The 17,854-nt window shown below is 38.6% G+C and overlaps 1 protein-coding gene and 1 long non-coding RNA gene across 2 annotated transcripts in view; one reads left to right on the top strand and one right to left on the bottom strand.

The window, feature by feature from the left end:
- Window positions 1–2,550: 2,550 nt before the first annotated feature.
- Window positions 2,551–17,854, top strand: part of LOC129440038 (fucolectin-4-like) — a 32,431-nt gene continuing 17,127 nt past the window's right edge. Inside the window, exons 1-4 of the mRNA XM_055199079.2 lie at window positions 2,551–2,650; window positions 5,986–6,033; window positions 6,384–6,651; window positions 12,620–12,762. Coding sequence (XP_055055054.2) covers window positions 2,551–2,650; window positions 5,986–6,033; window positions 6,384–6,651; window positions 12,620–12,762 — 559 coding nt within the window. The remainder of the gene's footprint in view (window positions 2,651–5,985; window positions 6,034–6,383; window positions 6,652–12,619; window positions 12,763–17,854) is intronic.
- LOC141353163 (uncharacterized) lies at window positions 14,111–14,977 on the bottom strand. The gene is made up of 2 exons (XR_012360191.1): window positions 14,524–14,977; window positions 14,111–14,340 (listed from the first exon to the last, which is right to left on the bottom strand). It is a non-coding gene; the product is annotated as an uncharacterized lncRNA (long non-coding RNA).

Genomic DNA, 17,854 nt, shown 5'->3' with positions numbered 1-17,854 from the left:
ATACTTGTCCTTTACACGTTTCTCTTCTTCGATCAAGTTTTTCTTAACTGGGCATCGAATGTCTAAGACCTTTCTAATATGTAATGTTTTGGTGCCCCTTGGTGTCCTCTGATTGCCCACTCGCCCAATCCCGTCTTTGGATAATCCGGCTCTGTTCCAATTTATAAAACATGCGCACTAGACAACTGCCTGCTTACTCAGAAAAGTGGTTCTGGACACGATCCTCCATATAATGCACTTCACACACTCAAATATTTTGGTTGTACTCTTCAGGAGGAATTTTGTAATTAAAACCTAACCGCTGATTTAACCACTAATCGTGTCCTCATTTAGAAATCAAAATAAAGCACTTTGGCATCCAAAGAAGTAAATCACTTTGGCACCAACGCCGACATGGTGGCACCGTTAAAACTAGGGGAGAGCAGTGGCAAGAAAAAACTAACTTTAAAGGATATTTTTTGCTGTGGTCAATAATTTACAAGTGTGGTCTATCAATACCATGTCGAATTTTGATTGCTGAATATGCTCTCTTAGCTTGGAAAGCAGATGTAGTTAGGGCTCTGAGAAAATCACTTTGTTACTTTTGTCCCGCGTTTTCTCCCCTGCTACAGCGATAAACGAAAGCCATGCCTTCTTCTTTGCATATACATTTGCGCAACATTATGCAAATATTCCCACCCTGTGATGTACAGGTTGTGGTTTTATTGAGCCATTTTAGGCAGGTCTGGATCAGCAATCTCTTTTAACTCTTTCCCAGCCATTGATGAGTTATCTCGTCAATTAAGAGAAAACATTTCCCTGCCAATAATGCTTTACTGATGAGTTTTTACAATCTATTTGTGGAGCTCAATTTTGATTTTGTGGCGGACTGAGAAATAAATGTATGGGAATGTATAGCATTTCAGTGACACTCTCACATGTATGATGTCACAGCGCCTATAATCCCTCCCATTCTGAAGTGTTAGTAAACTCGATGGAAAAGCTAACCAAGCCAAAGTGAAGTGAGCTGACCCAACCTGACCTGTGGGGTACTGGATGCAATGGAAAAGCACCATTAGTTACCTTGGTGGTGAAGAACGATGTTGTAGCTGTAGTGACAGCAGCAGAGAAAGAGGAAAGAAGTGACTGGTAGTGACAGAGGTTGGCCCAGTTGATACACTCGTGCCATTTCTTTTCAGCAGCCCTGAGTGAGGTCCTTTGCTCACAGAGAATATCAGACAGCTATGGATGATAGAAGACAAAGAGTATGGGCATGGTGAGCCAGTGTCAATGGCAGTATCAGCATTTAAAGACAGGAAGTGAGATGGAAGAGAAGATACCACTTCAGCGAAGAGGGTACTAGGGAAGAGAACGGAAAGCGGTGTGGGTGTTGTAGGAAGGGGTATGTTGAAAGTGATGAAGAAGTGGTCAGATAGATGGAAAGGAATTACCTTAATGTAGAGGTCTACTCAGAAGACCCGAAGACCCGGGAACCGACCCGAGACCCGTACGGGTTCGGGTCTATATTTTAAATGATCAGCCGGGTCCGGGTCGGGTCTCAATCTATAACTTCGGGTCCCGGGTCTGTTTAACATTGTGGGTAATACCCGAGGTCGATCGGACTCGGAGAAAACACACTCACATTTAAATAAAATTTTTCAAAAACAGCAACAAAAACTTAGATGAACTGTCGCATAAATTTTTTCTATGACGCTAAAATTGCGTTAAAAAGTTTATATTTGGTTGCTCCAACCAGGCAGCTAACGTGCATGCACTCTTGTAATGTTTCTCTGGCTACCAGTCAAGAGCTTCTGCAGTGAGACGAAATGGCTTTACCTTTGACAATTGGCTCTTTTATTAAGAAGGCGGGACCTATTCCGCCGTACCGCACATTTTGCACTGACTTCTCTCATTTTTATAATAATATTATAAATTGACCATCTTGCTGTTATATCTAAAGTTTTCACGATCTGCTCAAAGAGCACAGAGATGATAGCAAAGAAGTAAAGCTAACGAAAGCAGCCATATGGCACTGAACGAGCAATCGTTATTATAATCCAAATAGGCAAACATTATTAAGCAAGTTGACCCGATACACAACAAATGAAAACCGGGTTATTAATCACCATGACTGTAAAGTGGACTTTTAAAGCTGGAATAAGCATTAAACATTTCAATCGTCAAGAAAGGAATAACATGATGGAACTTACTTGGAAATAAGGATTGTGCATCACACACAGTCAGGTACAAGGATGGAGAAGACTAAGTTATATGGGTAAGACAAAAAGTTTCATTTTCGCTACTTGTTTATTGACTTTTTAATAACATTTAGCTAAGGAATATTTGCCGGTTGGGTCTGTGTCTTCCCAGACGGGTTCGGCTCCATATTTTAAATAATAGACGGGTCCGCGTCGGATCCGGGTCCAGCTTTTAAATAATAGACGGGTCCGGGTCGGGTCCGGGTCCAGCTTTCAAAACAACAGACGGGTCCGGGTCGGTTCAGTGTAGCACATTTACGGGTCTGATCGGGCTCGGGTAGGAATTTTTGGACCCGTGTAGACCTCTACCTTAATGTTGTTGCAGATGAGACCACGCTGGTTTCCTGATCTGCGAGTGGCAGCGGTGGTGAGGCAAGTTCGGTCGAATGAGGAGGTGGATGTTAAATTTCCGAGTAAGATGAGAGGGCTGCCGTCTTCAGGGATTGTGGAGAGCTACATGTCCAGCTCCTCTATAAAGTTCAGAAGTGGACCTGGAGGGCAGTAAACTACAACAATGTGAAGTTGAGTAGGATAGTTGATGTTAACAGCTTTGTATTGAATGTATTTGTTTTGACATAATTCTTTATTGAATATTTGAATCTCTCACTTCAGAAGGTCTGTGATTTCTCATTTGTTTTACAAAGACGCTGAAAAAGCTAGCTTTGCATAAACTTGGGATTCATGGAATCAACAAGACATGATATTTCCATTTGGTGTCAAATAGAGAATAGCTGAGAAAAACAAAAAGAAGGAGAGAAAGAAACTAAAGGTAAGCTCTTTTTGGATGTATGTTATGGGGGAAATTGCATTTATACATTGTTTACTAGTTTTTCTGTCTTATTTTCCAGTAAAATGAATAAAGAAATCAAATAATTTATCTTGAATTGTAGTTATTTTCTTTACAGCACTTACATATTAATAATAATATACTTTAATGTAGTTGTAGCCTATTCTCTCATAACAGCTCCTTTTTATATTTATTTGATCATTTATTCTGCAATACTGATGACATGTAAGATATTTATGTTTATCTCATGTGTGTCCTACATAGAAAGCATCTGTGTGAGATTGTGACTTGTTTAACAGTAAGATGTGGATGTTCAGTTGTCTCTGTGTACTTGTTGGTAAGTTTAACTTTCTAAATTCACTTCACTGATAGCACAAACTTTAATTTGACTAATTCACTTTAGATTAAAAAATCTTAGTAACACTATCTATGTTATTGAACACTACAAAACACACATTTCTACAATGCCATTGGTAATTTGTCCACTGTATGTATTTAGGTGTATTTAGCAATGCCTGGATATGAGATATGCTGATATGGATATGCTGATATGTTTTGAAGTGTATCAAAATATTTTTGTAACGATTTTGAGGTTTGCAGGTCAATATGACCCGCATTTTGCTTTGTTCCAAAGCAACTGTATAGACCTAAATTAAATATATATTTTTAGTGTTAGTTGCTATATTCTAGAAAATCACAACTTTTAATCGGCCTTAGTACACAGTGTAACAACAGAAGAGTCAAGTTTTAAATAGGAAAAATATTGAAACTCTTTGGTTCATCAGCATCTAAAGACAGGAAGTGAGATGGAAGAGAAGATACCACCTCAGGGAAGATGGTACTAGTGGAGAAAACAAAAAGCGGTGTGTGTGTGTGTTGTAGGAAGGTGTATGTTGAAAGTGAACCAAAAATATATCGAAATAGGTAGAATATCGAAACTATTTGGTTATTTTTGATTGCAAATCTAATGGTCTAATCAGATTCAATGGATTATGTTAAGCTATGCTAAATGTGGTACTACCAGACCTGGAGATCGGCTAAATGCATTTCAAAACGGTAAAAATCTAATGTTTAACTCTAGGGGAGCTGGAAAATGAGCATTTTTTTTTTTTAAAGTGGAATGTCCCTTTAAGACAATTACTGTAACTGCTTGCTCAGTTTACTCAATTAAGATGAGTTGAAGGTTTACTTAATCCATTTGTGTTGGGACAACATCAATCATTTTCATTGACTAATGGAAACTAAGAAGGGGGTTGAGGAGGAGAGGAAGAGGATTGAGTTCCCAGCATGCTTTGCTCATGCTTTGGTGTACGGTTTACTGAAAAATAATCAACACATATGGAACATTTCTTAGCCAATCAGAATTGTGGTATAATAATTTATAACTCTTATGCCTTGGCAGCATATGGAAGGTTTAATAGTTTGTAAACACAGTCCTTTAATTGAACCATTACCTTAAATACCTGTTTAACACACGTATGACACCTGCACTTAAGGTAAAGAAAGTCATTCCCTTTACGTCAATCTTACATGTGAGAAACAAAACTAACACAGATTCTGTAAGCTGTAGTTTTGAAGAGTCAACATCAAAAACTTGATTTAACTATTTAAAACACACTTAAATTCTGTGAATCTAAAGGGCGTGAATTTCCTAGCAAAGTTGGAAATGCCTTAGGGCATTTCAGATTGAGGCGTTTTAGGCAGGTCTGGATCAGCAATCTCTTCACAATTGAGACTGAACTTTGTAACAATACAGTTGTGCTCTTAAGTTTACATACCCTGACTTTATTATTTCTTGGCCATATCTCAGAGAATACGAATGATAACACAACAACTTTTCTTTCACTAATGGTTAGTGTTTGGCTAGAATTTACTCTTTTTAAATCATAATGACAACAGAAACTACACAAATGATGCTGATCAAAAGTTCACATGCCCTGGTGATTCTGGCCTGATGACATGTACACATGTTCACACAAACGGGCTTGAATGGCTATTATAAGTAACCATCCTCACCTGTAATCTGTTTGCTTGTAATTGTGCGTCTCTTATTTTAAAAAAAAAATTCTCTATTGTTTTCTCATTTTTATGTAAACACTTTGAATGATCTCTGTGAATGAAATATGTGCTATACAAATAAACTTGTCTTGCCCTGCCTTGTGTGTATAAAAGGTCAATGAGTTTCTGGACTCCTGACAGACCCTTGCATCTTTCACCCCAGTCTGGATTCTGAGTCATGGGGAAAGCAAAAGAATTGTCAAAGGATCTGCAGGAAAATGTAGTTGAACTGTATAAAACAGGAAAGGGATGTAAAAAGATATCCAAGAAATTGAGAATGCTAATCAGCGGTTTTCAAACTGGAATTAAAAAGTTTGAAATGAGAGTTTCTGTTGAAACCACAGCCACAACTGCTAGGAAAATAGTTCAAGATGCAAGGAAAAAGCCACAAATAGCTTCAGGTGAAATACAGGACTCTGTGAAAACATAAGGTGTGGCTGTTTCAAGACGGACAATAATGAGGCTAAACTCTGCTGGACATCGGCACTCCAGGACCAATGTTGCCTATCCCTGGTTTAGAATCATCTTTTGCGCCTGCACCACATTTTTTTTACATGTTTTTTTCTCATTCGTTTTCTCATTTTTTATACCATCATCACAGTGAAAATTCTGTCAACATTTTGTCACCCAGCTGTTACAAATTTGTAAATAATGTAAAAATACCTGCATAAATAATGTAAAATTCTTTGTTCTGCTGAACACAAGATATATTTTTCTCTTACATTTTCTCCTACTATTGAAATCATCAGTGTCCCAGATCTGCTTGGTAACAAAAGTTCTTTCAAATATTTTCATTTGTGTTCAGCAGAACAAAGAAATTTATGCAAATTTGTAACAGCCTACGGTATAAAATGATGACAGGATGACTATCCTTTTAAGTTTATGATTTGCATTTTACTTTAGGTGTAGGAGGTTTCACCACTACACATGCCATCACTGCCCAGGAGGAAGGTAAGAACTAAAAACCTCTTTATAACTGTTTTAGACACATCATAACATCTTTATGAGGGTTCCTCATCAATTTTAAATGGTTGGTTCATGTCCAGATTTACTCATTGGAGACATTTACGCAGATGAATTTGGCAGATGCTGCTTTTATAAAAAGCAATTGCTTTAATCAGTATTTGTGTTCCTGGGATCAAACCCATGACGTTTGCACAGTTAACACAATCCTCTAAAAATTGAGCAACAGGAAGACTGTTCAAAAATGTACAGAATTGTGAAGCAAAATTAAGAGTTCCAAAAAGAGACTGTATTTTGCATCAATCCAGACTGACTCTTCTTTTAAACATCTTTTCTAGTGAATGTGGCTTTAGGAGGACAGACTGTACAGTCATCCACAGAATTTGTAGGTTGGGAAGCATACAAGGCCATTGACACTTCACCCTACACCTGCACCCATACTGTACAAACAACTGATAACCCCTGGTGGAGAGTGGATCTACTGGATTCTTTCTACATCTCTAGAGTTGTCGTCACTAACAGACCAGACTGCTGTGGGGAGCGACTCAATGGAGCAGAAATTCTTATTGGAAACTCTTTGGAGAACGACGGCAACAATAATCCCAGGTTAAGTTATTACTGTAACTGAGTATTTATATAAAGTTAAAGATGAAGGCTGAAGGTGCGAAAGCAGTGCTTACCATGCTTCAGCGGTCTTTATACATGTATATGTATAAATTAACAAATCTGCTTAAATATCTTCATATTTTTACTTCTTCCCTGCTGAAAAATCCAGCTAAGACCAGCATAAGCTGGTGAGCTGGTTTTAGATGGTCTCCCAGTTTGGTTTTAGCTGGTTTTGCTGGTGTACACACAAAAACACACACACAGACACAGTTTTGCATATTTGTCCCACTATGTTTCAGATCATGAAACAATTTAAATATTAATGAAAGATAACACAAGTAAACACAACATGTAGCAGTGTTTCCCATACTTGATGATGAAAGGTTAGCATTAGTATTTCCCAGAGGTGGAAAGTAACGAATTACATTTACTCACGTTACTGTAATTGAGTAGTTTTTTTGGGGTATTTTTACTTTTTTTAATAGTTTTTAAAATCTGTACTTTTACTTAAGTATCTTTTATTTAAAGTATTGTACTTCGCTAGATTTTAAATCATATCCGTTACCAAGTAAAAAAATATTTTAAAAAGCAAGGTGATAAAGACGCGCAACGGATGTAAATGGGCTGGGCCCGGGGGAACGCGCAAAAAGAACCATGGAGACGGACGAGACAGGCGCGCACTAATGCAGACCCGCCTCAGTTCAAATCTTATGAAAGAAACCCCTGGTCATATTTAAGCGACCACTTTCCACTGACGCGAAGCGATTGTTTCATTTTTATGAAAGGTAGGATTCATGCTCTTAAGTATGAAATTGCACGACGCGTTTTTAATACCATGCACATTATCTTCCGAGGTCTAGCAGCTTCGCGTCAAGTCAAACACAACTTCAAAACGTCCTCGAGAATGCGCAGGTCATTAGACATTGCAGTAGAGCCCTGCAAGCCCGTCGGGGCCCGACAGGCTAAGCCCATTTGGGCCGGGCTCGGGCCGTTCTTTTTTTTTACACACCGGGCTCGGGTCGGGCTTATTTTAACGTCTCTCCTCATTGTGTGTGTGTTTGCGTGTGTAGCAGAGACAGCGCGCATCTGAGGCTTACATTAATGGGTTTATCCTTTAAACGTTACTTTTGCTACGTTTACTCCTTTCATTTACACACCACCGTTTTCGACCCTCATAAACGGATTCGTTCGCAAAAGCTGCAGACCCTGTTTTAGTTTGAGAACTCAAGACGTTGCGCTGCAGTGTAAATGAACGTAGATGGAGTCTTATGTAAACGAACAGCTCATGTTAATGTGACAGGCGCTGTCAGTGACAGCGCATCATTTTCAAAGTAAAAATTATTTTTATTCAGGTAAATGGAGGTTTGCAACGTAGGTTTTGCAAAAAATAGTAAACATCTATACCAACCAGCTATTATAAACGCTATATCAGATTGTTTTATGTATCCTTATAGGTAATGTCTGTTTTATATTTATGTTTGAGTATTGTTAGGTTTGAATATTGTTGTAATGTTGTTGTTGTTTTGTTTAAATTTATTTAGCTTATTACGAAAGATAGACCGTAATTTTAAACGCCATACGCGTTGTAAAGATTAATTTGAAGGGAGAATTGTAATGGGTCAGACATTATTTTCGAGTTTAATTTAAGTTTTTCTTGCTACTTTAAAATGAATTTCGTTTCATATAATTTGTCTCTTAATTTTAATCGATGTTTTGTTGATAAGTTTTGTGAATATAAATGAATAAAAACAAAAATCAACGTCATATTAATATTTAATGCTCGTTTAGCCGATTGCGCTTTTTGCTATAGCGGAGGACGTGAACGCACGGACCTTGCACACTTTTAAAAATTAACGTCATACTAATTTTTATTAATTAATTGCACACTGAACAGCGACAGGTAAGGGAAGATAAGTTATTTAGTGTTTTTCTGAAGAATACAGTCAGTTCGTACAAAAATGTTCAAATGGACTATAAGATCATAAATATGAACTGTGAACAATGAACTATTATAACTCCCTACATTAAAGCAATAAGCATTTCTGTAGGCTAAAGCTATACTTCACCTCTTATTACGCATCCGAGAGAGAGAGAGTGCGCATCAAAGAGCGCGCGCGTCAGATAGAGCTTAAAAGTGATTGATATTGGTCTCGGGTCAGGTCGGGTTCGGGCTGAAAAATTGCAGGCATTGTCGGGCTTGGATCGGGTAGGGCTTGAACACTTCGGGCCAGGGCCGGGTTAGGGCTGGAATTTTTGGCCCGTGCAGGGCTCTACATTGCAAAGAGAGAGAGAGAGAGAGAGAGAGAGAGAATAAAGGTCATCAGGTATCCAGGTCAGGGAAGTAAGAAGATAATAAACGTGTCAAATGTATATAGACATGGCACTCATCTCATTATATGCTCATTTAAACTATATATAGTTTAATAAAATAATGTATTACCAGCAATACATCAATTACAACCTTACTATGGTGATTGTATTTACAAGCTGCTGACCACCTTCAAAAGTGCATAACTCACATGTAAAATCATTAAACAATTCCATAAATGTTTCTTAGTTTAAAAAAGCTTTTTTATTTTATTAACTTTTTGTTATTGCACTTTAATTGTAAAGATGTTCCTACAATTAAAAACAACTAGTTTGAGATGTATATTCCCTTGTCGTTTCTGAACTATACTAGAATCCTCCACCTCTTCCCGCTGTAAAAAAAGTAGCTTTTACTCTGAGTAAAGTTAAAATGACTTACTTTTTACTTTTACTTGAGTAGATTTTTAGACAAGTAACTTTACTTTTACTTGAGTACAATATTTTATTACTTTTTCCACCTCTGGTGTTTCCCACACACAAACCCGTTCTCTCCCTCTCTATGATGCGGTATGTCTGCGCATGTGTTTTGTAGTAACTCTGTGTAACACTTACTGTGTATTCTCTCAAATTTTCTGAATTGCACCGAATTGTCTGCGCTATGCGTGACAATAAAACTCGCATTTAAAATAAAAAAAGGGCTCATAACAGGACCTTGATGAGAAGAGCAATAGCAGTAAGGCTTCAATGTAAATGTATGGTGATTTTGTCAGACGATGTCGCGTTTATAAATCGGATTTTAGCAACAGTTGGATTAAACACGAGGTGTTACTGGGTCGTGTTAAGTAACTTGTTTATAGTCTACTAATTTTATGTCTGACAACAGAAATGATATTATGTAAAAATAGCATTCAGTTGTGTTAAAATGCAATATAATGTGACAGATCAAAGAGTAGAAGTGAAATATATTTCAGGTACCAACACAACGCAAACATGTGTTGACGTCACATATCTGCTAATTATATGATGTCATCACTGCCACAAGTCTCTCAAAATCCTATGGGAAACACTGTTTCATTTTTAAATTAAGGTTGTTATTGTGAAAGGGGTCATATTATGACATATTTTTAAGATGTAAAATAAATCTTTGCTGTCCCCAGAGTGTGTATGTGAAGTTTTAGCTCAAAATACTCCACAGATAATTTATTATAGCATGTAAAAATTGATAATTTGTAGGCCTGAGCAAAAGTGAGCCGTTTTTAGGTGTGTCGTTTAAAATGCAAATGAGCGGATGAAGTGCAAACACTGATCACAATGATGGTGGTTTGTTGTAATTGAAACTCAATTGTGCTGTCAAGTACTTTTTACTTTCTCTCTTTCTCTCTGCACTATGGCAGTGCTGTGGTTGGATATTGCAGATAAAGGGGGCAGTATTATTGTAATTCGCCTTACTACCTACCTCACAAAACAGGCAAAATCTGAACGACCTAATTTTTCACACGCTTGGAGAAAATGGCTTACCCAAACAAAGTTACTAGGTTAATCTTGATTACATTTTCTAGGTTGATAGAAGCACTGGGGACCCAATTATAGCACTTAAAATGGAAAAAAATCTGATTTTCACGCTATGACCCCTTTAAGGGAAAACAAAATCCAAACCTACGTGGACCTGTGTGGAACGTGTTTTCCCCCTAAACTTAAAGGCGTTCTAAGCGAATCAGTGTATTGATTTTTGAAATGTGTTTTCAAACAAACTGAGCGTAGTTAACTCCTCCCCCTCCCTTCCGTGCTTTCATGAACGTGCCCAAACCCAACCCCCAAATCCTTCTTCGCGTTTATTGGCTGGAACACTTTGTTTTGTGGTGCAGGTTTGGCCACTGTGTTTATATTGAAGTTTGTAGAGCCTGGGCTGTCTACAGAGATCGCGTTTTTTTACAGTTTGATCAGCGGATAGGCAGCAAGCAGATATTGAAGAGATGTATGCTGTATGTAACAAAAAATGTTTTATGGTCTAAAACTCGTGAATTCGCTTAGAGAGCCTTTGATAACTGGTTGGCCCACCCTTAGCAGCAACAACTGCAATCAGTCATTTGCGATAACTTGCAATGAGTCTGTTACAGCGCTGTGGATGAACTTTGTGGCGTTTTTCCATTGTATAGTACCCCACGGGTTAGGTCGTGTCAGCTCACTTTACTTTGGTTTGTTTAGCTTTTTCATCGAGTTTAGTGTAAGCGCAAGCACTAAGGTAAAGCTACTTATCTCAGACCAATCCGTGATCATCAGTATTTTCATGTCATTTTTTTGTATCAGCTCAGCTCGCTTGGAACCTCAACCAAGGTGGTACTAAAAAAGTATTGGGTACTATGTACTGTCCCCAGTGGAAAAGCCCCCAAAAGTGAGCTGACCCAACCCAACCCATGGAGTACTATGCAATGGAAAAGCGCCATTAGTCCACTCATCTTTGCAGAATTGTTGTAATTGAGCCAGATTGGAAGGATTTTCGAGCATGAACCACCTTTTAAAGTTCAAAGAACAGCATCTCAATAGGATTCAGGTCAGGACTTTGACTAGGCCACTCCAAAGTCTTACTTTAATTTTTCTTCAGCCATTCAGTTGTGAACTGAAGAACTCAAGTTCGCTTCAGCTTGAGGTCACGAACAAATGGCCAGACATTCTCCTTCAGAAGTGTTTGGTAGACAGCAGAATTAATGGTAGCATTTATCACAGCAAGTCTTCCATGTCCTGAAGCAGCAAAACCCCAGACCATCACAATACCACCACCATATTTTACTGTTGGTATGATGCTCTTTTTCTAACAAAGCTGTGTTACTTTTACGCCAGACATAATGGGGCACACACCTTCCAAAAGGTTAAATTTTTGTCTTGTCAGTCCACAGAGTATATTTTCCCAGAAGTGGATCATCAAGATGTTTTCTGGCAAAACTGAGACGAGCATTATGTTCTTTTTGCTCAGCAAATGCAGGCCATTCTCTTTCGGTGGAGTCATGAACACCAACCTTAACTGAGGCAAGCCGCAGTTATTTTTATGTTGTTGTGGGGTCTTTTGTGACCTCTTGGATGAGTCGATGGTGCTCTCTTGGGGTAATTTTGGGCAGCCGGCCACTCCTGGAAAGGTTCACCACTGCTTCATTTGTGGATAATGGCTCTCACTTTGGTTTGCTGGAGTCCCAAAGCTTTAGAAATGGCTTTAATGGTAAGCGTTTTTTCACACTGCGGGTTTGGATTTTGTTCAAACAAAAAATCAGCAAGGGGGCCAACACTTTTTCACACCACTATATATACAATATATGGTAAGAAGTTGTGGTTTTACTGCTGCTAAAAGTACATATTTTACTTAATTTTAAACAGTTTATTTGTTTAAAAGTAAGGTTTAATATTGAGTTGCAATTGGAATTAAAACAATAATTTAACCTTATTTTAAACAAGGTTCAAAGTTTAATACAATATAGTTGCAATGTATAAACCTTGATCTAATCTAATTTTAAGCTTAATTTATGTTGGTGCAACGGCAACGCACCTGAAAAGTTTCTGTTGCTTAAACCAAATGTCTCAGTTGCCAGAAGGTCAAAACAGTGGGAAACACTTCTTAAAATGCACATATGGACATAAAACTGTGGATAACGGGACTGTTTTTCTTTCTCAGATGTGCTGTGCTGTATGGTGTGGGATGGGGTCAGTCCGTATCTGTGTCCTGTGCTGAGATGAATGGACGATATGTGAACATCATTGTACCTGGAAGTTCAAAAGTTCTCACTCTATGTGATGTACAGGTGTATAGTCTGAAAGGTAATTTTGGCATAGTCAGCTTAAAGTGAGCATTAAACCTGGCCCATTTGTAACCAAGAATTGCACATTAGCCGCTTTTGCACTATCGGGCCTGTGCGAGCCAGGGCTTCAAACGGGCCTCACGGAGCCAATAGCCTCAGACCTCCAGCTGAGTAGCCAAAATCACGACGCGTTTGCATTGTCAAGCCAATAGCGGCGCAGCGGTTCAGAAAACCCCGCCCTTAATACACCTACCTGGATGTAACGTCACACAACTTTGCCTGTTTTACCGTGAGGAAGTCACTTCAATCTGACAGGAGACGGGAGTTAGATCGCATCATCATACAACACACATAATGAAAAATGACTGAGGCGGCTGTTTGCACGGTGAAAGCCAAGATGAGAAGATAGAGATGTTTGCTTCATCCGCGGTGTTACTCTTGGAAGTTTATGTTGGCTGCACACGAGCGATCTCACGAGACAATATCAGATCAATAAGCAATAGTAAACTTTATGAAGTGGTAATTACAAATAAAGCGTTCATCTACCTAATGTGCCATTATACTATATACGGGGCGACAGTGGCTCAGTGGTTCATGTAGGTTGTCTACAAACCGGAAGGTTGGTGGTTCAATCCCCAGCTCCACCGGACCAAGTGTCGAGGTGTCCTTGAGCAAGACACCTAACCCCAGCTGCTCCCGACGAGCTGGATGGCGCCTTGCATGGCTGACACCGCCGTCGGTGTATGAATGTGTGCGTGAATGGGTGAATGTGAGGCAAACTAGTAAAGCGCTTTGGATGGCCATAGGTCTGTTAAAAAGCGCTGTATAAATGCAGTCCATTTACCATTTACCATTTATATACACAATATTTTAAAGAATATAACGAGTCCTAGTTTAACATTTATGTAAAATAATCTTATTTTAAAATATGCACGTGTCTAAATATGTAACGTTACGTTTGTAATTATAGTTCTATGGCTATGTAAATACTTACACATTATAAGAGGTGTGATATCTTTAATCATGAAAACGTTAATAGTTGAGCATCACATGAAACACAAGGTAACTGTCTAATAGCTATTTCAATAATGTGTCAATCAATAAATACTTTTGTCTATAAAGAACTGCCTCGAATAGCTGAATAGAACTGAAAATCACTTAATTGCATCTCAAAAATCAAAACGTTTGAGAAATCATTAGAAAATGTACTCGTTAAGAATCAACTCTGAATATACACAAGTATTTAAAAAGCTATGTTACGGTGGTTAAGTTAATGATGGTTATATTTACCATTTTGTGGCATCTTACCATTTCTGTGTTTCAGATGTGATTATTAAGCAATCATTTTCAATAAACTGACAAGCAGCCGTAGTAATAGCGCGGTACTTTATTTACATATGAAGTTTATATCAGTGCACAAACAGTGTATTTAAAGACATCTCCTCCGGACTGATTTCAACATCCATGGCTCCTGTCGTCTCATCATCATCATCATCTTCGTTTCATCACCTACTCTTGCATTTGTTGCTGTGTCATCTCTCATATACAAAATAAAAACTCCTGGATGACAAACTGAAAGCTTTACGTTGGCATTTTTCTGTAAAACGGACACAAAAGAAAGCAGCACATGTGACGTTTTGTATAAGGGGGTTTGTAATACACATACAGTAAACGCAATCGTTATTTGTATTTTAAGTGTTTTGTATGCAAACGTAATGTAGCATTTGTATTTGTATTTTAAGTGTTTTGTATGCAAACGTTATGTAGCATGTTAACTCACCGACTGTAGATACCATCGTGACTCGATCGCTTTAATACATGGAGTGATGGACGATGAAATGATGATTCAACACACATCTTTAATTTCTCAGCACTGTTGCACTTTAAACACTTTGTTCTGTGCCCGAAACTTTATAAACTTCTCCCGAACCGGTAGCGGTGTGCGCCGGATCCTTAGCATGGCAAGTTCGGCGTTGTTTTTTTTACATATGCAGATCATTTTCTTCAGTCCGAAGTACAAACATAGCAGGCATCTTCCGTGAAACAGTCAATTACTGGTGATCCCGGTTATATTTAAAGTTTTAAATCTGCAGACAGATGGATGCGCATCTTGCCAGAGTTCAGATAAACTCCGCCTTAGACCTTTACCACTCCCCTAGCCCGAGAAGCCCGCTTTGGCCCAACGATTTCGGCGGGCCAGAAAAGCGGGGCCTTAAGCACCAACGAAGCACCAGTGAAGCACTGGCACGCCCGCTTGAAGCCCGATAGTGCCAACACGGCTATTGAGAGAAGAACAGGCTGTTTTTAATAAAAAAATGCAGGTGATAATAACATATGACATAGTTCACAGGAAGCAGACAGAGAAACAATACCCGACCACAGAACGATACTGATAAAAAATTGGGGGCATATTTCAGCACCCAGTGACTTAAAGAATGGTGATTTTAATAAATATTTTAATAAATACACTAGTGAGGCTTCTGGAGTTGAATTTTGTAAGAAATCTTTACTTACGCATCCAAAAACCACCAAACCAGAAGGACGCTGAGGAAATAGTAAATGTTTATTCATAATTGAAAAACCACAGCCATCATTACGAGGCTGATATGCAGGGGCGCCGCTAGCAATTTTGGGCCCTTTGAAAAAATAGGGGGTCGGGCCCCCACCATACCCATTTCGCACCAAACATACAATCAAACCTACTGTAGCTATTCAAAATCTTTGTCTGTAATTGAATAATACAGAACTATTTATTTTGCCATTGTTTTGACCACAATTATCAGTATTTATAGATACCTAAAATGTCTGCAGCTAAGATAATTTATTGTGCAATGTAAATTTAATTGAAAAATACAGTAATGTCAGCATATATTTAGAGAAAATGCAACATTCTTTAAGATTAAAGATAAATGTGACCATGCCTGTGAAAACCCATCTGAAAAATGTATTTGTGATTTACTGTTTCCCACATAAATTCATCCTACATAATGTAAAGAACATTTTGTGAAAATATAAACTTGATATCTTTAAGGTTGACTGAGTAATGTCATGTCAGCGAATGAAATCATAGTGAAATGAATGCTTGAAATCAAACTGTGATGCTTTTTATCTCACAATAAGATTTGAGACTTCAGTCTGATTTTCAGAGACAGTCTCAGTGACATACTGTATACTTGAGCTGTTACACACACCAATAACATTGTAACATTTAAAAATGGCGAACAACAACAATGCATCTTTTCTATACATTTACACTCTGCCTCAAATAAGACTGGGTCAAAAATGCTTAACCAAAGCTTGTATTATAATTATTAGCATTATTTATAAGGTGAAAAACAGGTTTCACACACCAGCAGCTTCAGTAAAGCAAAAATAGCGACAGATCATTGAAACCGTGAACTCCAGAAAACAGCTATACTCTAAAATGGGTCTTCAGACTGTTTTTTAAGCAAGGGACTCTAAAATGAAATGAATGACAACTATAGCAGATTACAACATAGATTTCCATTGATTTCTTAAACCTGTTGCAAGGTGAGAAGCTTTAATAGACATAACTGGACTAGTTTAGCCTTAGTTGCATTTCAGTTTTATCACAATCAACTCGATTCACGACTGCATAAAAATCATTCCTTGGCATATTGCGTTACAAAACATTGGAGTGTGTAACCGATCGCATTTCTAGTTTATGTTAATTAGCTTATACGGGCTACGTTAATTAAAACAGCTTATAAAGCTGACTTCGCGTCAGAATCATAACACAAAACAGGGAACGTAAATCGCTTTGTGTTTTTTTAAACTGGGGTGAACAAAGCGAAGACTGCATTGTATTGCTCCAGCGTCACATTGTGTAAACTGCATTTATAGTAAGGAAATGCACATATGCAGATATCATAACAAATAGCAGTAAATACACACACCTTGCTCTCTTCTGAGAGATGGCGCTAAAACGCAGAGTAAAGACGGGGCGGAGCTAAGAGGGCTCAGCTTAAGGGGGTTGCGTGTGCTGCACTGTCCTTGGCTGGGACCCTCAAAAGTTCATGGGCCCTTAGAATCATCCAAAAAACGAGCATAGTAATAATGTAATGTATACAGTAAAGTAGTAAGTTAAGCCAAAGGTGGCGGACTCTCCAGGGGATGAAAAACCACCCTAGGAGAAAAACCCTGAGAGAGATACATATATATATATATATATATATATATATATATATATACTATCGGGGTATGTGAACGGGTAAGTGAATTAAACTGGTTCCGCCGGTGGTCGCTGGTCAGGCATCGGCTGGGCATCTCGTAGAAGGACGGTCAGTAGATCAGCGGTGTGATGACCTTCACGGTTGCAGGAACTGGGTCTGTTTGTCTCATTGTCCTCAGGGTCGAGGACGAGACAGGGAGAGAGAAACAGAATCCTATTAGCATAGGGGCTGTTCACATGTAATGCAACTGTTATACAGTATAGTGGTTTAAGTCAGCTCGGTTCCAGACAGGCTACTATTGCGGCATAAGTATATTACCCAATATTGTCAATTTCTCTGCCACTTTACATCCAATAGTGAATGGATTTTTTCATTCTTTTTTCTCTTCATATTGTTAGGATTTTACTGTAGAACCATAACCAGCATCTGGGCTCTTGGCAAACAACACCAGTGCAACACCAGGAAGATGGCGCCGATAGTAATGGCATGCCGTCTGCTCCTCTGCTCTGTCCGATTGTTTCCTGGCTTGTTTATGCTGATACATTTTTTTGCTTTAATAAGTCAAAATGTTGTTACACCGTTAATATATGATCGCCAAATGCTGCTTAATATTAGATCTTCTATAGCGCTTTGTACAAACGAGGATGTGCCGGGTCCGAGTTTCAGTTTACCACCTCCACCTTTCCTAATGAATGTACCTGTATGGCTGCGACGTGTGCCGGATGCTTTCACCTGGAGAAAACGGCGCAGGAGGAGAGGAAAGCGGGGAGGTATTGCTGTTAGGCTAAGAACACACCTGGCCTCACGATCTGTTTGTCAGCCATGTTTGGATGCTTTCTGGCCGGGGTTGGAACGCGGCTTTTACATCTCGCGGCGCTCCTTGGAAGTTCCATATCAGTGGATTATTCATCTGTCAGC

Source organism: Misgurnus anguillicaudatus, chromosome 21 (genome assembly GCF_027580225.2).
Source record: "Misgurnus anguillicaudatus chromosome 21, ASM2758022v2, whole genome shotgun sequence".
In the NCBI taxonomy this organism is placed as follows: Eukaryota; Metazoa; Chordata; class Actinopteri; order Cypriniformes; family Cobitidae; genus Misgurnus; species Misgurnus anguillicaudatus.
Note: the sequence above shows the minus strand (reverse complement) of the source record. Positions and strands in the feature narration are given on the sequence as shown.